Source organism: Eptatretus burgeri, chromosome 1 (assembly GCF_056783735.1).
Source record: "Eptatretus burgeri isolate ZD-2024b chromosome 1, Ebu_testis_v1, whole genome shotgun sequence".
NCBI lineage: Eukaryota > Metazoa > Chordata > Myxini > Myxiniformes > Myxinidae > Eptatretus > Eptatretus burgeri.
The window spans coordinates 119,921,161-119,943,775 of record NC_140961.1 but is presented as its reverse complement, the minus strand read 5'-3'; the positions used below and the strand labels follow the sequence as shown (position 1 = coordinate 119,943,775).

General features: G+C 41.5%; 1 protein-coding gene across 1 annotated transcript in view; it reads left to right on the top strand.

The window, feature by feature from the left end:
- LOC147035285 (uncharacterized) overlaps positions 1 to 22,615 on the top strand; it is a 67,165-nt gene that overhangs the window by 31,659 nt on the left and 12,891 nt on the right. Inside the window, exons 5-9 of the mRNA XM_085896443.1 lie at positions 1,822 to 1,923; positions 2,735 to 2,755; positions 7,889 to 7,938; positions 13,373 to 13,518; positions 13,889 to 13,959. Of these exons, the coding sequence (XP_085752569.1) occupies positions 1,822 to 1,923; positions 2,735 to 2,755; positions 7,889 to 7,938; positions 13,373 to 13,518; positions 13,889 to 13,959 (390 nt within the window). The remainder of the gene's footprint in view (positions 1 to 1,821; positions 1,924 to 2,734; positions 2,756 to 7,888; positions 7,939 to 13,372; positions 13,519 to 13,888; positions 13,960 to 22,615) is intronic.

Genomic DNA, 22,615 nt, shown 5'->3' with positions numbered 1-22,615 from the left:
AATATTAGAATATAAAAAATATTGAAATTTTCAATGGCTGCCATTTTTAAAATGGCTGCCACATATTGTTCCATCAAATTTATTCACCTATACTATTAGTATGTCTTTCCCAACATATATATGTACCAAAAATTTTTTATTGCGAAACTGTTGCAATTTGTTCTAGGTTGACCCCCGATATCATTCAGATTGCCTGGAGTATAAGGCGAACGTGCGGCCAGACGGCCGGTAACGAGTGGGTTCTTTTTTAATTTTTTACCAGTTCTTTTGTTTCGGCTTGTCGAATTGCTACGGCGAACATAGAAATGAAAAAAGTTATAACTCCACGCTATAATTCCACGGCGACCCTACGGCCTGTAAAATATAGCCAAACGGCGAAGAGGCCATCCTGAGGCCACCTCAGAAACTCTGCAGCCGCCGCACGTTTCTGTCAATTCAGAGGGTGTACGGCCGCTGTATCCTCGCCATAGAGCAAATGTGACTTAGGCCTCAGGAACAGTTGGCTTGGCAAGTGATTGTGGATCCAGCCTATTAAACACACCCTTCCCGGAGATGCCGAAAATAAAAAAATATGACCAAATTTGACAAATGAACACATTTTAGCTGTCAGAAGTGCTGCTAAGTTCAATTCTAGAGCTTATCTTTTGTATTTTGGGTTAGTTTAAGAGATTGTCGAAGTTATGGCATGTGCAGAAATGAAATATCGTCACGAATGCTGGCCTCTCCAGATGATCATAAGCATCACAAAGTATCCAACAATAAATATAGTGGACATTCCTCCACCTGGCTTCACAGTCCCACATCGGTAGGCAATGGACAGCCCTCAACAGGCTTCGCACTGGCAAGGACTGCTGCGGTAGTATCCTCCACCGATGGAGGATGCACTCTTTGACTGCGGAGGAGTTAAGATGATGGAGCACATCATGTCACACTGTCCCTTGCGGAAGTTATCAGGAGGACTTTTAGCTCTCCAGCAACTCACCTCTGCAGCAGCCACACGGCTGCATAACCTGGACATTCAACTTAAGCGCAATCCATATTGACCATACGCAAGAAGAAGAAGTGCTGGATCCTGAGATCTCGTGCATGGCTCAGGTTGACTGCTATTGCAGTCTTCCCAATGTAGCAGATGATAAAAAAACATCCATTATTATTTTTGTCAATCCTTTATATCTAAAAGATATTCACCTCCCCTCCACATTCTGAATTTATACCCTCTGGCCAAATTTTAAACCCCCATGTTCTCATTCATTGCTTTCAGTGGAAATGGGTGTAGGGGTAGGGTGAGGCAGATGGGTGGCATTCCATCCCCCATTATCTCTGCCCAGAGAAGCTGAGCAAACAGTTAGTGGCTTTGCTTGCCCTCCTGAGGTTTTCTGACTGGTTTTAGCCAAAGTGGAAACAAAATTATGTGTTCTGAGCTTCAAGTTCCAAAATGGCGAGCAGGACAAGGATGAAAACAATTGTTTGTTGAAAACATGAAAATGTCCACCCACTATTCACTTATTCCCTCAATATTATTTGCATTATTTACCAAATATAACACATGAACATGTGCATATATTATACAAGGGCTTACCAATAAATTTCTGCCCAAACGTGGAAATGAAAAAATAAAACAATGGTGAATGTTTGGCTGAAACATTGTGAAAAGGCTAAATTATGTGTGCAGAATTTCATTTATATTTACCTTTGTCAAAAAATGCAGAACAAAGGGTTTCAGAAATTGACTTTTTTTTTCTTCAAAAATTAACTACAGCTTTGCTTGTTTCACACTGTATGGAACAGCATGGAATGCCACACTAATGTTGTTTGTTGCAGCACGGACACCCCATGTTACAAAAGACGTAATGGAAGAATTCAACAAAGCAGTGGTTCAGGCAAACTTGGCAAATGAAGAGAAATTCGTTTTTGAAAATAAAGGTGAGACCTGAGTTGCCATCAGGTCAATGTTAAATAGTTGTTGCAGCTCATACAATACATTATGAAAATGTTGACATGATTATACAATAAAAACGATTCCACTTGATTCTCAATAAATAGGTTAAGTTTTCTTTTGTTTCCTTCAGGTTGTGCTCTTTTCCTGCTTTCGCACACCTCCCTGTTTCTGTACGATTGACTGGTTTATGCGAAAAATCCTACGTTGCCTTTCGAATAAGAGATGGCCCTCGTGGTTAAGTACCCTAGCCAAATTAAAAGTATTCATACACGGACCGAGAGCAAATTATGACAATGCAGCGACCTGGTCGTAGTTGGTTCTCAGCCATGGAAACTGATGAGCCCCAAGACCATTTATTTTTACTCCAGTTCTCAAACAAAAGACATTAACTTGTGGACCTAATTGGTCCAGAGCATGAGCATGAGTGGCACTGTTCCACAATAAAAGTGAATGGAATATAACCCCAAGTGTCCCTTTAATCAGAAACGAGAGTGACACTGCAACACTTTTTTAAAACTGCAAAGTGATCATGAGTTTCGCTGCTCTGTTTGAGAACTTATGAAAGAACCCATTGTGAAATTTGTGCAGGTGGCAACCATAACTGCCTGAAAAACTATGTTAATGTTAAATAAGGGCAGGCAGTAAAAGTTTGTCAAAAGAGGGAAATGTTGAAAAGTGATTTTTTTTTTTGCCAATAAACACAGGCTTCTGGCAGTAATTGGACAAAATGACACTGTGATGAAATTATTCTCAAAACATGCAATGACTCTTTCACTTACTCTTATCTTTTGGCAGTTTTTTGTGATGACAGCAAAGGTAAGAAGGCTTTCTGTAATTATTATCATTATTATTATTATTATTATTATTATTAATAACTGTTAGAATTGATGATGAATAAACACAAACCATGAAGGATTGCATCTCATTTAGTTTCACACTCTTTAAATAATTGAATGACAAATGTGTTGCAAAGAAGCAGAATAAACTTCCTCTAATTGAAGGGTGAAAATACAATTCCAGAAAGAGGAATTTAATGTTACACTTCTTGCCATGACTTCTGCTTTTGCAAGAATAAGTTCCCACCAGCTTGAGAATTGAAATAGTAATTCAACATGACACCATAACTTCAATTGGAAATGGTTATGGATATTGTTGTGGGCCGGGGGTTGGGTGAGAAGACCACTAGGGTGGGCAGTGATCTCAGGTTCCCACCAGACTCCTCGGAATTTCAGGCCGTCACACACGGATAATTCGGTAATGTGGCGGGTAACTAAATGACTGTGAACGCCAATAACTCAACTACATGATCTAGGGTCCTCCGTCTAGTTTATGCAGATACCCCAAAAAATAATCACGTGATCTAATTACCGGGGGACACACCCTTGGTGCACCTTGCTGAACGGGATCACTTTACTGGATCAGATGCAGCTGAGCAACACTGCCAAGAACGTACCAGCTGAAAGGAACGGATCGTTGGGAATAAAGTCCCGGCTCGGTTAAGATATGGACCATGCTGGATCACTGAAAGAAAAGACAAAATATAGCTGGGAACATTTCTACACAAAAATTTTTAACAGGCAGGTGAGGAAAGATGTGGCACAATGAATGTAGTTTATTGTTGTTTGTAAGAAGAGATAGGAAGAAAGTGTGGTGCGACAATAATACAAGTAACTTTCAAAAGCACAGAGCAGAGTTATCCCGATATAATTATTCTACACTGTTAACTTAAATGAGGACAGGCGCCATGACACACACACACACACACACACACACACACACACACACACACACACACACACACACACACACACACACACACACACACACACACACACACACACACACACACACACACATCCCAATGAAGACGAGAAAAAGGAGAGGAGATGAGGCTAACTGTCTCTCAATACCTTGCACAATTGCCCAACCGTGCCACCCATAATTTTTGGGGGGATGCTCCGCTGGGTGATACCTCGATGACAGCTGGTGCATCGTCTCCCACTTTGTGGCACTTCGTGCATCAAAGCGTTGATTGAGAGAATGGGGCGCGGCCGACAGGTGTGAAGGAAGGACTTTGGGCGGACTCAGATGTCAGTGGGTGGAGAAAGGCGGAGTCCAAACGAGTGGGCGTAGTGGCAGACAGGATCAGGTGGGTGGGTGGATGGGTGGAGTTGGCGGCAAGTCGGTGAAGGAAGGTGGAGACAGCAGGCCTATTGGCAGATTGTCAATCTCATGCCAGACAGAGCAGGACAGGAACCACGAGCGATGAGCAGGGATGGAAAACCACCAGCAAACGGGGAAAACTGAGCAGGAAAGACGACGACCGACAGCCCCGCGACCCTGTGGTGTGACTTTTATCGACTCTGTGGTGCGAGCGGGGGTGATGACCCGAAGCGATGTGTCGTCACCCGAATCGGGCACTCTGGTTGGGCCCCGGCCAGCACACGGGCTGGCCGCCATGACCGGAAGCGGCCTCACTGGACATCCGGCTTGCCATAGCTGAGCTGCAAAATCGTCTCGCTCCGAACCCCATGATACAAATCGCCCTGCACCGAACCCCTGGAGCATGCCCCAGCGAAGACTGATGGTAATCTGTTATGGTAAACCCATGCAGACCCGAACATGATGTGGGTTATTCGTGCCCTGCTCTATGTACGATAATAAATTATCCTAGGACTGCCAGTTGGTCCACCACCATTGAGCATGTGGTCATTTATCAAAAGCTGTGGTGTGCACGGTGCCAGCCCTGATCTGTGTCAGGAATTGAGGGAAAATATTGGATATAAATACTATATGTAGGTTTGGGTTGAAGAAGAAGATAGATATAATTATTAGACTCAGAAATGGGTTGAAAAGAGTACGTCGCATGCATTTGGTGTTTTGTTCCTTTTGGTCTTCTGTGAGGACATGTTCTTACATGAAGGGCACGACCGCGGTTTTTGAGGTGGGTGTCCGAGCATAGTGCCTTTCGGCCTTCGCGAGGACCCCTTCTTACAGCGAAGGGCACAGCCATGGCTTTTACAGGTGGGTGTCCAAGCACAGTACCTGCCGGCCTTTGCAAGGACCCATTCTCACAGCGAATGGTGTGGCCGTGGCTTGGGTTTACCTCAGGGATAAGAGAAAAGGCAGAGTAGGAATGAAGTCTGAGATTTAATCAGACCTAACTATGAAATTCACACAATGCACTGTCCTGTTTGACCCATTAGACAAGTAGGAAGGGACGATCTGAACGTATATTAATGAAATAACTGTCTGCCAACCACTGTATGATGGATGCCATTGTGTTTGAAGGGAGGCGGTTCCCAGAACACAACAAAACATATATATATATATATATATATATATATATATATATATATATATATATATATATATATATATATATATATATATATATATATATATATATATATATATATATATATATATATATATATATAATATGGGATATGGAAAAAAAAATGGTGAGAAGTGAAATTCCATCAGGCTGTTGTGTATATACTAAAATATATGTAGATGTATGTGTACTTTTTTTTTTTAAAGAAGAATTAAGCAGTTCCAACCAAAAGTAAAAACGACATCTACTCCACTAATTTGAACATTAAGGAAGAGCAGACCCGGTCTTGGGATACGTTCAACCAGTTTCACAGCTGGCTTCCTCAGGCCAATAAACCCCAAGCCAATAAAACCAATAAACCCTCAGTCGTGTATAGGACACAGGTCCCATCAAAGTCAAATTTGTAGCCAGATTGCAGGCAATGACATGCTCTGGCTGACTGTGTCACCTTTCCAATCCGAAACTCCACAATGATAACCCGAACAGGTGAAAGGGTAGATACACAGGCAGAGTACACACCCTCTGGGTGAGTCGAGTTTGTTCATTACTTACTGAAAAAGTATAGTCTGAGTTTTTCCAGAAGACTGTTGATGTTTGCTTGCTGTGTGCCTAAAGGGTTCAAAGATGGTATAAAGGGTATGTTCTAAAAATTAGTTGGGGTTTTATGGGTCGAAACATCTAATCTTTCAAGCATGCAAAAATATCGAAAGCAGTCGAGGTTGTCTAAGGCTAAAAATGGTCAAGGTTCCAAGCTGTCAAACATGTCTGAAGGGTGTAAGGGGTCCAATTTATGTTAAGTTTTGAGGGGTCTAAAGGGAGTCAATGGACTTAATGGTCCCTGGGTTCAAAAGTTTCTCGGAGTCTTAAGGGTATAAAAGGTCAAAAAGGTGAAGGGGGTATAAATGAGTCTCAAGTGTTGAAAGGTTCTTTAAAAGTAAAAGGCATTGAAGGGGTCTTAAGGGTCTTGGTAGTTTGAAGGGTCTTAAGGGTCTTGGGGTATGAGGGTTTTCGGAGTGTTTGGTGTCTTAAAGGGTCTTAACGTGTCTTGGGGGTGGTCTTCATGATAATATGGGTCTAAGAGGTATTGAGGGATTTTGGGGGATTTGCAGTCTTAAAGGATCTTGGGGGGTCTTGGGGCTGATGTGTGTCTTTGGGGTCATTGGGGCTATAGGAGGTCTTAAGGGTCTTGGGTGTCATACGGTCTTTGGGTCTTAGGGTCTTGTTATCTTCAGGCTCATGCAAAGGTGTTTCAGCGTTTTAAGGTTCTTGGGGCTCTTAATGGAGCTCAAGGATCTGTAGTTATAATTGGGTTAAAGGGGTTGAATATAAATGTCTAATGGCTTGTAAGGGTCTCAGCAGTCTCAAGAGTCGAAAGATTTAAAAGGTACATTCTAATTATATGTTACTACCTCTGCCACTGAAGGTGAAGGAGGTTATATTTTCACCCCTCTCTGTGTCTGTCTGTTACTTGCAAAATCAAAGATTTTTCAAGTATATTAGTCAGTCGATTTTGTTATTCTGTCTGTGTTTTTGTCTGTTGATCGGCTACAAGTCACAATTTAAAACCGATCTTCACAAAACTTCACCAATTTGTTGAGGTAGTTTCAACTGAGAAGCCTTTTGATTTTGAGGTCAAAGGTCAAAGGTTATCTTGAGGTAGAATTTCTAAAATGGTCGTTTTTCATCTGATTGATTTGAAATTTGAACAGGATTTGCATATTGTGTCACTGATTTGGGAAACCAACTATTTTTGAGTTCACAAGGTCAAAGGTCAACTCCGCATCACACTTCTAAAATTATCCATTTCAATCTGACAAACAATCAGTTTTCATCTGATTCACATGAGCTTTGAATAAGAAAAGGTACGTGCTCTTGTCATATTCTCTTGGCAAAACACTTTAAAACCAGAAATTACTGTGACATCAAATTCATCAGTTAATTTTCTTCAGTAGCTTGCACTCCACTTCAAATTTCCCTTCTGTACCCTTATCATTCCTCCTGATAAAGGGGGGGTGGGGGGAGAGAGAGAGAGAGTGGGACTGCTCATGCTTTATATAACACAAATCCCAAGAATCTCCAGCATGTAAACACATTTATAAAAGTAAAGAAACAACAATTATAAATATTTCAAAAAATGCAAAAGGATGTCAGGATGTTCCTCCAAAAAATCTGTAAACAAGGTAGGAATGGTCATAAGAAATGATCATGTGAAACCATCCCTACATCTTTCATTGAATAATGATTGTCGCTATGCAAGACGGGTGTGTGTGTGTGTGTGTGTGTGTGTGTGTGTGTGTGTGTGTGTGTGTGTGTGTGTGTGTGTGTGTGTGTGTGTGTGTGTGTGTGTTTGTGTGTGTGTGTGTGCGCGCGCTTGTGGGCGTGTTTGATATAACAGGCCTTTGCCTGTTCAAGGAAATAAATGACAATAATTAGGTGCAAAACAACCAACTCATTAAAAATCTTTATTTGCAACAAATACAATTGAAATCACTCTTTCTCTTCCTAACACTACAATTTACTCTATCTCGAAAATGCATTGTTTTTATCTTCCATTGGAACAAAATCAGTGCAAAACCTCAACTAATGATGATTTGCATTTGTTCTTCTTGCAGTTCATTATGAGAAAACCAATTGTGGTAAAGATCCCTTCAGCATTGACAAGGTGAGGATGGTTAAGGATGAAAAAGTAAAGAAAAAAATCTATATATTGCATTAAAAAACATTCTACCTGAGTGGCCCAGAAGTAATATGGCAGTCAGAGAATCCACATTTAAGCAGAAAAAGATCCTCCATGGTTCAAATCTTGCACTTTTTGGGGATTCTGAAATCAAAATACTTTTCAATTAATAACATCAAATAAAAATCAATTAATAGTCAAAATAATATTAATAATAATAACTAGAAATTATAAAATAACAATGAAAGTGAAGTGAAATTGTTCTGGAAACTGCACGATTACTTCTGGGCAACTTGGTATATCAATAAAATTCATACATACTTCATCTGTCGATATATATATATATATATATATATATATATATATATATCTGTCCTGTCGATATATATATATATATATATATATATATATATATATATATATATATATATATATATATCTGTCCTGTCGATATATATATATATATATATATATATATATATATATATATATATCTGTCCTGTCGATATATATATATATATATATATATATATATATATTGTTGCGAATTCGCACCCGCCGGCGTGCGGATGGCCACGTGACTCGAATCGTGGCACGTCGCCCACCGGATGGACAATTCAGTCATGACCCTCTTGGACCAATGCCGGGAGCTAGTCACGGGTGAGGGTTTAACCTCACCACGATCGTGCCAATTGCCCACCCGCGCAGGATAGGGTTGCTCGCCAAATTCGATCTACCTAAGTACCTGCGCGAATGGTCGACCGGGCGATCGCACCACGCCACAGGCCGACTCCGAACAGGCCACAGAACCGCTTAAGCGGTCCGTTCCGTGCTACAGTGATAACCGAGCGGTGTTATCGTCGGCCTCGATGGTTCCGATTAATTATCGGGCGTATTAAGCCCACTACGAACCTTTTACGTGAAGCAGGATGGAGGGTCACTTAAAAGGAAGGAGACGAAGCGAAACGGGAAAACAGTTCAACACAAAGCACATTTATTCCGCGGCACACGGAAAGCACGTATATACAGCCACAATAATCAAAATGCACATATAAAGCAAAAGCAAGAGTTAAACCGAATACACGTACACACGGCAACACTTATACAGTTCTACTTTACAGATGGCGCCAACACACATTTACTCAAAAGCATAGGAAAGAAGCCACCCTCATAGACAAGGGGGCAGACGGGCCCGTGGGCCTTTATGGCATGGGACTTGGCAGACCGAACGAGTCCCACGAGACCGTTGCAGGTTACCTGCACCCTCGTGGTGCAATGGTGGGCGAGCTCTCTCCGGCGCTCCTTCTACGAACGTGCAGGTCCACGTGACACAGCTGGCAGAGCAGCGCCTCCAGTCCGCGTCCCCTCCGCGACGTCCGGACTCTCCACCGAATGCAAGCTCCAACGAGCGGGTCGCTTCACGAAACGCTTCTCCAAGACCCAGACGGGCAGAAGACCATGAACCGCCGACTGACACTGACACTCTCACCGACCTCGTCTGACCTCACTTCCTTGCAGCGGCGGCTCCGTGCGCCCTTTTCTTTCCCCGGAACCCCGCCCCTCCCTGCGCAGCACGTGGGGGGGGGACATTCCACTAGAGAAATAGGGGTGGGAGTTGAGTTCCAACCGTCATTCTTGTTTACCAGGGAAATCGGGGTGGGAGTTGTTGTTGTTCGCCTTTTGTGTTCGTGGAGATGTTGACGGTTGCTGGCTGAGTGATGACAATGGTGTGGTTGTTGAGAGGCAGGTGTGGTTGTGGTTGTTGTGAAGCGGCGTTGTGGTTGGTGGTTGTTGTGTGATGGCGGTTGAGACGTGTTTGGTTAAAAATAAAGATAGAACAGAAAAACGCCTAACTCAAAGCGTCGCAGCTCGAATGAATCGCATAAATCCCTCTAGACAACGGATTTGGGGCTAACTACACATGTACTTAGAGATATCTCACTTACGGGCCCTTCATGGTGTAATGCGAATTTTCACAGCTGTAACTATGTATATATATATATATATATATATATATATATATATATATATATATATATATATATATATATATATATATATATATATATATATATATATATATATATATATATATATATATATATATATATATATATATATATATATATATATATATATATATATATATATATATATATATATATATATATATATATATATATATATATATATATATATATATATATATATATATATATATATATATATATATATATATATATATATATATATATATATATATATATATATATATATATATATGCATGCCTGGTGTTGGCGCAGTGGTTTGGGCAGTGGCTTGGGACCCAAAAGGTCCTGAGTTCAAGCCCCGTTAGGACACTGAACATAAAAAAAATAAATAAAACTCAAAAAGAATACAGATTCAGAAAAAAACAAAATTCTGTCTGCCAGATTCTGCTTCCAATCAGTTTGAACTTTGAAACATATATTCCTCATGACTACGAGATCGTAATTTTGAAGTTTCACATCAATTGATGCAGTGGTTCAAGAGAGAATTAAAAAAAAAATCCTTCATTCCAATATGCCTTCCAAACCATGTGACCTACCAATTTTTTATGAACACTCTGGTATCCCCAAGTCTTCGTGAACATATCTGTGAGGTTCCCCCTCGATCTGTCCAGCCGTTTTGGATGGATTTTAAAAAGTTTTTGGAAAATCCAATATGGCTGCCAAACCATGTGACCGATGATGTCATTGGTGGGGAACAGATGGGTTCTCATGGATAGGCGGTTATACCTGTCATGCTTCTCCTCGATCTGTTCATCTGTTTCGGAGAATAATATTTTTGAACTTTTTTTGTTTCTTTTGTTATGTGACTGAACCGTGACTGGTTGCTGAACTACGTCACCGATGACATCATATTTTTTTTTTCTCTGGACCAATTTATCTTGAGGTGACTTCAACATTTTTATGCTGATCCGATGTAGTGTTCTACATATGCAATTGTGATGTCATAAAGAAGGACCCTATGACATCTTATGAAATCACAGTTATTCCACATGGGGAGTACTTGACAGTTGTCAAGTTTCAATTTTTTCCATGGAGCGGTTTTGGAAATACAAAGGCCCAAAGTTTCTCCTTTTTTTCAAACATAGCTGCCACACCATGTAACATATGATATTATAAAATATAAAAATTATCGTTTTTACAGCCATTTTTCCCTGCTGTGCAGGGGTTTGCTTTTTCTTGAGGCAATTTTTTTTTATGGCCGGATGCCCTTCCTGACGCCAACCCTGGTCGCCTCTTACGACACACAGGGATATGGTACACCTATTCTAACTGGGGCATACACCGGGACCAGTACACTGGCACTCATTTCGCCGACCTCGGAAGGATGACAAGCTGAGTCAACCCCCTGGTGTTAATTCAGCAGCCAACGGGGCTTGAACTCAGGACCCTGGGATACCAAGCTGCCACCCTCACCACTAAGCCAACACCAGGCTGTAATTTATGATATTATAATTATCATTAATACATTCTACATGAGCCACACCTGTGGTGAAAATGTGTCAATCTGACAAGAGGTTCCAGAGCAAAGGGAATAACAAAATGCAGACACGTGCAAACGTACGCACGTATGGGACCGATTGCGGAAGATGAGAATGGACACAACAATGTAACAGGGACTTGGTGGAGGCTGTATAAATTTACCAGGTTGATTAAGGGAATGACAATGGAGAGGCAATATATTCAGTCATTAGAATGGCACTCACTGGGAACATACCTCCATCAGGCTGAACAGTTTACATTTTGAATACTCTGATAGGCTGGATCTGTATCCGATACTTAACCAAAATGTAATTGGCTTATTCTTATCATCTAACCAACCCATCAACCAAGTTTTGTCATGATCCATACACAACTTTTTGAGATATCGTGCTGTATATAGTTTAGGGCCCAATCTCTCAATGGTGAAGAATCGCTTAAAAAAATTCATATATCCGGATCCGGATCTGGATCTTCACCAAAATTCGAAAAATAGTCATTCACACACATGCAACCTATGTGCCAGATTTCGTCCAAATCCATCCATAACCTTCTGAGATAACGTGCTCTATATAGTTTTTGGCCCCATCTCTCAATGGTGACGAATAATTTCAAAAAATTCGCTTGTCGAGATCCGCATCTGGATCTTCACCAAAATTGAAACATTTTGTCCTGTCACACACCCAACCAGTCCACCAAATTTCATCTGAATCCGTTATTAACATTTAAATATCCTGCTCACAGGCACAGACAGACAGACAGACAGACAGACAGACAGACAGACAGACAAGCCGGTAGGCAGCGATGGGTCGCCGAGCGTGGAAACTATAAGATATAGAGCAAAATGGATGTCATATAGCGGATAGGAAATCACCTTAAGATTACGCATATCAAATCTCATCCAGTTCCATCTAATGATAACTACTCGGTATCCATTTGAATGAAAAGTACCGAAAATGTGGTTTTAAATCGGAAATCCACAAAGTTCGAGGGGGTGCTGTGGGTGAACAAAGATCTAGATCGAAAATTCGGCTCGATCATTTGTGCACAATGTATTCCAGACGATTAGTGTGAATTTTCATGACCATCTGACCATAACCCTAGGAGGAGTAGCACTTGGCGCGAAGGCACCTCCAGCTCTCGCATATTATCGATTTTTGCACTAATTGACCTTTGACCCCCTGACCTAAGCGAAATCAGTCAATATGTCCTGAGGCAAAGTTGTAGTACTCATTGAGTACCATGAACCTGCAAAGTTTCATTCGTATTGATGCAATCACCTGGTCGCTAGGTGGCCTTCAATTTTCACCAATTTTCGCGCATACCCTAATTGTAGGGGGCGCTGCGGGGAAAGTATTCCATATATCACAAAACCTGAATATATTTGATAGAGCATCATCTTTAGATCATTCGTGCCAAATTTCATAACCCTATGTGGGATAATGGCTTTCGGAATTAATTTTGCGTGAACGATACTGATTTTGAAGGTTTTTCGGTTGTTGCTAGGGAACCAAAGCGTCTCTAGCAACCATCACAATTTCCAAAGCACTAGGTCATAAGATCTACGTACCACCCGAGTTTGGTCAAAATCTGCCAACGTTTACTACCAATTATGCTGATGACAAACGAACAAACATCCAAACAAACAGACAGAATTACTGACAATAAGGGTCACCTATTTCGTCGACCCAACAGACAGACAGAGGCGAAGACCTAACCTCTGTCCACCTTCGGTGGTGGAGGTAATAAATGTTAGAAAGTAGACACAGAGCACTTATTAATGTGCATGGCCCTGTGTGTTTTAAATCCATTACAAAATGTTTTCCACATAGTGTTTTCATGTATGTTGTGCGGTTGATTGAGAAATTATTTTTGTTTTATTTCACAAAAGTATGCAGGTTATTGGATCACAATCGCAATATCAACTGATCATCCTGGAATGTGTAAGCTCTTGAAAAAAATCCAATCAAGCCACTACATTGTCCAGAGATTTGCTCCCTTGGAAAATGCAGTTATCGTAAAAGCTAAAACACTAATGTAAGTAAATGTTTTTATTTCCTTCACATTCAGCATGCAATTATAAACACATAGTACATGAGAATACCTCTCCGTCCACCAAAAAGGTGTGCTAGTTGGAGATATATTTACTCATCAAATTTAACGAACATAGTGTGTTAACTGTGACGAATAATGTGTATTAAACTATTGGCCTTGTTGCTGTCTATTGCTTGGACAGTTATGATGTATGGCAGCCTCTTTTTTCATGTAAATGAAACCATTTTTGGAAATCTTAATCAATCCTACTACCAACATTCCTTTGAAGAAACATGTCGAGTTTTTATTTTCGATAAGCATGTTTCAAGGATAAAATTGTCACTACATTGTGAGCTTTGATTTCTTATTCCAGCAACAATGGATCATGTATAAAATCTACAATGATGATCGAAATCACAGAAACATCTGGGAAAATAACACCAGGTGAAACTTTGCTTGTCTTCACATTACATTTAATTGTCAGAGTTGTTGCAAAATATTCATAAAATGTCCTGGGTCGACCTTTCTGTCTGTTTTCAAACAGCAAAAGTGATCTTCTCAACCTCAGATTGCTCATGTACATTCACATTATAAGTGAAACAAGAGGTTTATACATTATAAGTGAAAGAAACATTATAAGTGAAACAAGAAAACAAGAGGTTTTCAAGTGATGTCAAACAATTATCGAGTATCCAAATCATCCTTTGTCTGTTAATAATTCTTCAATTTGAGAATTGTTTGTTTGTTTAGTTGGTTGTTTCTTTGTTTGACTTCTGTGCATTCCTGAGCCGGTGGGTGGAATCAGTTTAAAACTGGTGGCTGCACTCACAGTTGACGCATTAAGGTTTTAGGTAATTAAAAAATAGTCCCTGTGGTTCAGGGTGGGGAGAGGACCCCAATTCAATGGAAATATTTATAACACAGCACTGCTTTCTGTTGGAAGGGGTAACACAAGTCATCACATGCCATATATGGGGGGATTAACCTGTGCATCATTCTGGGGGAATTAAGCTCTCCATAAGGATGGGTTCATCGTTAATTTCCTGGTAATTCATGCATCAGTAGAGCACATTGTAATATCTCCCTGCTGTGATTGCCCAACATGTGATAAATGTACAAGATCCTTCAGGCGCCTTAAACCAAAATAAATGAACCAAATTTTTTTGCAGCATCGGTATCTATTGGATTAAGGTTTGCAATGACACTAAACATCACACAAGTGATGGCTTTAACACCGTGGCTGAACAGTAATAGGGTTTATTCACCTAGGACCATACTATGCTTCAGGCCTGGATGACACATGTAGCTGGCCATATCATATCCTCCAGGAAATATGTAATTTCGAAATTGCCTTCCAATGACCATTGCAGATCCCATGACTGTGGAGACAGAACTAGGGAAGAGCCATCTGCCCAAAGGGTAATAACTGTTTTCGTACAAATCATTGTGGGGGAATAATGGACTGCAGCAAGATTAAGGATTAAACTCGTTTTCTTTATAACTGAGCTTTCAATGTGATAAAATTAGTAGGATTGTCCTTTGTTTAAATTACATGGTGTAGGCTGGATCTTTATCCAACACACTAATGCAACACACGAGTTACAACATTGTTCAGGTAAGTACAGTTTGGTGTAAACACCACATCAAAGGGGAGTACAAAAGAGTGTAATGAATACAGATTCGTGTTTACATTTTTGATGATGTAACCTTTTAAATTAAGGAGTGACCCTGTTGGTCCAGTGGATGAAATTTTCATTGGTCTTCGAGCCTTGTTCTATACCCACTTGCTGTACTGCTTCAGCATTAGTTTGCCTTTCACTTAGCTCTAATGTGCTTGGGGCCAACACAGGGATTATGTGTTCATTCTTATTTTTGCCATATGACACTACTATTATTATTATTACTAGTACGTGCCCGTACATACGTGGCCGTAAGTGCAAAAACACCAAAAAACGTTCAAACCGTGAGCCAGAAACAACCACACAGGCCGTTCCTTCGCTCTTGCGCACCCGTACATGCATGCCCGTACGTACGTGGCCATACGTGCAAACCAAAAATAAAAATAAAAAAACTTTCAAACCGCGAGCCAGAAACAACCACACAGAACGTTTGTTCTCGCGCGCCCGTACGTGCAACCCCCCTCCCCCCCAAAAAAAAACAACAACAAAACAAGCAGTCATAGACTGTTACTTACAAAATCGTCAACTTGACCACTGACCTTGTCTAATAAAACTGTCTCGAGAGAAGGTAACGACGCAAACCAGAAGTTTCTAAGATGATTCTGTACCAAACCATCAAAAATCTAATGTTTTGGATGTTTGACCTCAATGTGACCTTGACCTTTGACCGATTTTGACCAAAATCTAATCAGCCCTAGCCACTACCCTCCTGAATCACGTGGTATAATTTGACATTGGTAGCTTCTTCCATTCTCGAGTTAACTGTATCAAAGCATCAAAAATCGAATATTTGACCTTGCTGTGACCTTGACCTTTGACCGATTTTGACCAAAATCTAATCAGCACTAGCCATCACCCTCCTGAATCACGTGGTGTAATTTGACATTGGTAGCTTCTTCCGTTCTCGAGTTATCGTGCCTACAAACAAACAAACAAACAAACTAACAAACAAACAAGCAGTCATAGACTGGTACTTACAAAATCATCAACTTGACCTCTGACCTTATCTAATAAAAGTTGTCTCTCGAGAAGGTAGCGAAGCAAACCAGGAGTTTCTATGATGATTCTGTAACAAACCATCAAAAATCGAATGTTTTGGATGTTTGACCTCACTGTGACCTTGACCTTTGACCGATTTTGACTAAAATCAAATCAGCGCTAGCCACCACCCTCCTAAATCACGTGGTCTAATTTGACATTGGAAGCTTCTTCCGTTCTCGAGTTATCATTTTTTGGATGTTTGACCTCACTGTGACCTTGACCTTTGACCGATTTTGACCAAATTCTAAGCAGCACTAGCCATCAGCCTCCTGAATCACGTGGTGTAATTTGACATTGGTAGTTTCTTCCGTTCTCGAGTTATCTGTACCAAACCATCAAAAATCGAATATTTGACCTCACCGTGACCTTGACCTTTGACCGATTTTGACCAAATTCTAAGCAGCACTAGCCATCACCCTCCTGAATCACGTGGTGTAATTTGACATTGGTAGCTTCTTCCATTATCGAGTTATCGTGCCTACAAACAAACAAACAAACTAACAAACAGAAACGGAAGGCATCAATATACTTACGAAATCTTTAGATTTCGTAAGTAAAAAACTTTCAAACAAATACACAGGCCGTTCCTTCGCTCTCGTAAACGACGACTGGATTGGGGCATTGTGTTTATCTTTAAATGCGCATAAGAAATCGAGAAATTATTAGAATACATTAAGTCATCACTATCCGGAAGTGATACGTGCCCGTACGGAATGTTCACATGCATTCCACGAATTATCGCTTTCATTGAAGTAACAACTGCTGTGATACTTACACACGCAGAGTTAATTAAAATCCAAATTAAAATCAAGTTTACCTCCCTGTCTTTGCTATCCATGACATTCGCTGCCGTTGACCATTGCCACTCCTACGCCACGGGAACTAAGCACCGATCCCCATCGTAACTGACACGGCACCTGACGTCATCGTCGGTCGTCCGCGCACCTGCCTACGAAGCAATGTGTCCTTTCATTGTTTGGTAAATAAATGGCCATAACTTGGAAAGCACTTGTCCGATTAATGTCAAACCTTGAAAAGGCACATACTCAGGGCCCAGTAATATACCTGGCAAGTTTCAATTAGATCGGACCAGTGGCTGTCGAGAAACAGCGGTCACACACACACACACACACACACACACACACACACACACACACACACACACACACACACACACACACACACACACACACACACACACACACACACACACACACACACACACACACACACACACACACACTCACACACTCACACACTCACACACACATTGCTGGAATTATAGATAGATTATTATTGTTCTAAATATTATTGGTATTAATTAATATATGATTTTTCACAATGCTATCATCGTTTTAGTATTTAATTTTGTAATCAGAATGCCATGACATGATAGAAGGACGTATTAAGCTGCATTTTAAACCTCAACATGGTGTGCATTTAAAACATGGGAATTGTTCTGGATTGTTTGTAGTAAATTAGCCGAATCAACTCAGCATGTCATGATGATCATTTTGGTGTGTCACATTCCAAATCAAAATGCTCCAGTAAAACTACACGAAAAAAACATCCCCACCTCCTCCACACACACACACACACACACACACACACACACACACACACACACACACACACACACACACACACACACACACACACACACACACACACACACACACACACACACACACACACACACACACACATCCATTTATATTAGTGTTAAAGACTCTCCAGGGTCTTAGGGGACACATGGGTCTTTGGGGTCCTTTAGGTCTTGTGGACTTTTGCATCATCTGGGTATTTTGGGTCTTCGGAGTCTATGCCTCTTTTGGGTCCTCTGGGCAGTGTGACCACTCCTTGGCTTTTTCACAATATCTTGGCTATTAGTTGTTCACCTTGCCGTCTTGGTTTTCTATAGGTTTTCTTGGCGTATAGGTTTTCTATTATCATCGCTTTTCCGAAACCTTGTGACTTCTTGGCTTTTTTCATTGGCTCACCTTGGCATTTTTGAAAATGAGGAGTGGTCACACTGCCTCTGGGTATTTTGGGTCCTTGGGGTATTTCAGGTCCTCAGGGACTTTTGGGGTCAGGTCAGATCAGGTATGGGAGCATGTGCCTGAGCAGCGTGTCGCTGCATCCACTTTCTGCCGGTACTTCAGGGGCCTCAGTCTGGCCATCCCCCCCGCAGATGCCTGGCCCATCCCCATCTCATTGAGATGCCGATCAACCTGCTGCAACCATAAGGCACATGGTCGGCCCATTGGCCTCCTCCACTCACGAGACTTCCTCGCTGAGAGAATCTGGTGAGCAGGATCAGCATCAGGAAAACGAGCCACATGTCCATACAGCCGCAGCTGATGTTCACGGACTATGCAGGTAAAAAATCTCATCTAGTCTCTCTCAGCAACCGCTCGCTGGACACAAAGTCCGACCAATGATAGCCAAGCATTCTCCGAAGAGACCTAGTACCAAATAAATTAAGTCTCTGTCTCAGATCCTTGGTCAGAGTCCAAGTCTCACATCTGGAGAGCAAGACTGGAAGCAAGAGGGACCTGAAGACACGGACTTTCATCCTCCCGCACAGGTACCGGCAGTGCCACACCCCATTATCCAATGAATCCATGACTCCCCAGCCCGACTCAGACGTCTATTGACCTCTGACTCACAGCCAGCAGAGACATGAATATCACTGCCAAGGTAAGTGAATTCTCCACGACCTCAACATCCTCACCACAAACAGGCACAGAAAGGGTAGCAGCATCCAAGATGTTATTGAAAGCCTGGATCTTCGTTTTGACCCAAGATACCCGTAATCCCAGGCTCCTCATTCAGCATATCGAGGACCCCCAAAAGGATATCTAAAGGCTCCGCAAAGATGATTGTATCATCTGCGAAATCAAAGTCAGAGATCTTGGCATTCCCAAACGATGCACCACAGCTTGATCTCTCCAACATCCTCCCAAGAATCCAGTCCATATAAGTGCTGAAAATTGTGGGGGTGAGTACACACCCCTGACGAACTCCAGTAACAACTGGAAATAAGTCAGAGATGGTATCACCACATCGCACAGCACTCTCAGTACCAGAGTAGATTTCAAACATCAGATCAATCAGTTTTGTTGGCACCCCACGAAGAACAAGAATCCTCCATAGGGCTTCCCAATTCACTGAATCGAACACTTCACAGAGATCAACATAAGCTGCAAGCAGCCCCTGCCTAAATTCTCATCTGCATTTGGTGAGGACCCGAAGAGCAAGGATCCGGTCAATCATTGACCTCTTTGGTGTAAAGCCTGACTGCTCTGGACGCTGGTGCTCAAGCAGATGGTAACTAACCCTATCAACAATTATCCAAGCAAAGATTCAATATTTGATGTAACCACCCACCATAATCTCTCTGCAATCTGGTCTCTGAACCTCAGAGAATGCTGCAATACCGATCTCCACATGCTTGAGCTCAGATGATAACAGAGACAGGTGATCATCCTCTCTTAGAGATAGAACATTCCAGGCCCCACCCAAAGGGACCGCCTCAGGTTAACCCAAGGACACATACGTCTGATGGACGACACCTCTGCACCACTCCAAAACACCCTCCCACAATCTGACCCGGGAATGTTACCCCGTGGTTTCCCTCCTATCATCAAAGATTGGGGGTCCCGAAGGCTTTGCCCCAATCCCATCATCCAGTGAGTTGCCCTCCGAAGGGAAGCTGCACAGGAAGTACTCCCACGGAGTGGGTTTTTTGGGGTCTTCAAGGACTTTTGGGTCCTCGGGGTCTTATGGGTCTTTTTGGTCCTAAAAGACTCTTAGGTCTTTTGAGTCTTTCGGGAATTTGAGGTATTTTTGGTCCTCTGGGTCTTTTAGTTCCTTGGGAACTTTTAGTTCTTCTGGGACTTTTGGGTCATCTTAGTCTTTTGGGTCCTCAGGGACTTTTGGGTTCTGTATGTTTTTTGAAGCTATTCCTGACATATAACCTCCTTCAACCATAAGTGTTTAGTTTGATCTCTTCAGTCATTAATAGAAAAGTTCATTTGGAAAAATTGCTTCTCCATAATTCGCAATTCATGTAAATGTGGCATTATTGGTTTGGGGTCAATATTTCTGTAGGCCACTGTATTTCTTGCTTTTAGTTTTCTGGGTAAAATTCATACTATGTTTGTAAGTTTGTAAGTATTTAAGAAAATATAAATCTGACAATTGCACAAGCAGTGTGGTGCCCACCACACCATCTTTACATAACCTTTCCTCATCGTCGGGGAACAATATTCCAGAGGGCAACGTTCTGAGATCAGTGTACCTCACTGTGAAAATTGCATTTACATTTATACCGTGGGGTTTCCGAAAGCAGATTCAGCGATTATATGCAATTTCCTCAAACGTGCAACAAAAGTAATGTCACCAATCAAATTTTGGCACCAAAATTACCAGAATATCAAGACACATTGCATAAAAGAAACAAAAGGAAAATATATGATTTTATCCGAATGAGAGACACGATCATGAAACATTTTCGAGAAAATCTCTTTGAGTTTAGCCATTAGCATCATGTAAAAATAATCTGCAGCAATACTCACTACAAAAAGCCATGTTAAATTAAAGCCACTTGAGAAAAGCAGCGCGTCAAGCCGTGTTCCCCTCCCATCCCTCTTCCTTCCACAGATCTCCTCATGTCTCTGTTCCCCACTGTTTTGTCCTTCCCTCTCCATTGTCTCCATTGTCCATTTGTCCTTCCCTCTCTCATTGTCTCCACCCCTCTTGTCTCATGCCCCCATTGCTGTGTGTTAGCTCTCATATGAGCCTCAACAATGTATCCAAAACATAATTGATTCATACATCAAAATCATCCTCATTCAAGCTTCTATGACACCATATATACATAATTCTGATGAGATGCATTATTCACACAAGTTTTAATAAGAATTCAATCATACCCCCTTATTCTGGGTGTGATGCTGGAATGCAAAATGTTGATCGATTTCTTACAATATGCATGTCAGATGGCTGATATCAGTATATAATTTTTCTCTCTCTCTATTTACAGGTATATGGCATTGTGTATTCATGTAATAAGTTATATATGATGTGTTTTTGAGCGAATTAATTTTGTTCCACGAGTATTTATACATTCCACCCATGCATTCGGGAATATGTCCAGATTATTATCACACTGGAGACTGTATTTTTGGCTTGTGAACATAGAACATCGATCCGGACCTATGGACGTCAAACATTGATCCAGACCTGTGAATATCGAAAATCAATCCGGTCCTGCCGACATCGATCCGACTGTGTGGGACCTTCTGCCACACTACAGCGGTTTGACTGGTATAACTAGATGCCAAAACAAGAACCAAGTGGTTGTACAAAAAATTGGTGTTTTCTGAAGTTTCATCACAGTTCAAAGAAATGATGAACGTTCCAATGAGCAATAGTGCACTTACACACGATGAGCAAGGAAAACCCAAAGCTGTTGACAACATAATGGAGTGCATCACACAGAAGATGATCAATCCTTTTCAGGTCAACTCAAATGACATGGCTGATATTGCACCAGGACAGGCAGCAACTGAAGTTATTATTCTTCTTCTTTTGTGTGGTCGAATCATCAGCCATTCAAGATGTAAACAAGGCAGATCTCAGCCATTCTTGGGTCTGCTGATCAAGCTGTGCAAGAATGTTCCAACCTCATAACAACTGGTGGATGGGAAACTTCCACCAAGTGTTTTGCAGGTTGGACCTCTTCACAATCACAGCTTGCTGTGTCAGCTGGGTTCCAGGTATACATGCAAGCCTTAAAGTGTCTAATGGCTGTATGCAGTCTGTTCAAGTGACACCACTCCTTTCTTGGATGTCTGCAGCCAGCTTGAGAGGTGGAAATGGGTGGCAGATGCTGCATTCTGGCTTCAGATTGTCTTCTTTTCCACTCTGAGAAGAGCCACTATTGTCTGCTCTCTGAGCTGTCAGCCTCGATTCAAGACTGGCTGCCCTGCTGAAAGGTTTCCGACTCTTGAGTCATTGAGTTTGGAGTGGGTCATGCATCTTGTTGTAGATAGGATGAACTTCAGCCAAAATTTTTAAATGCAGCATGTCTGGTTGTTACTTCTCACCGTAGGTGGTGAGGCAGAATGCCAGTGAGGTAGGTGGTGGGTGGGTGTTAGTCTGAGGCAGCTATTGGTGACTGAACAGAATTGTGCTGGACTCTGCCAGTATCTATGATATTGCCACCATTTCCGGAGGTTATGCAATCTCTCACAAGCTGCAAATGTGTAACAGGTAATTGTACTCATGAATGTTCTTGACAAAAATATCAAGGGCCCTGTTGTGTGGCTTGCAAATATGAAGGAAAGAAGGGCAATTGTGAGAAAGCACTGAAT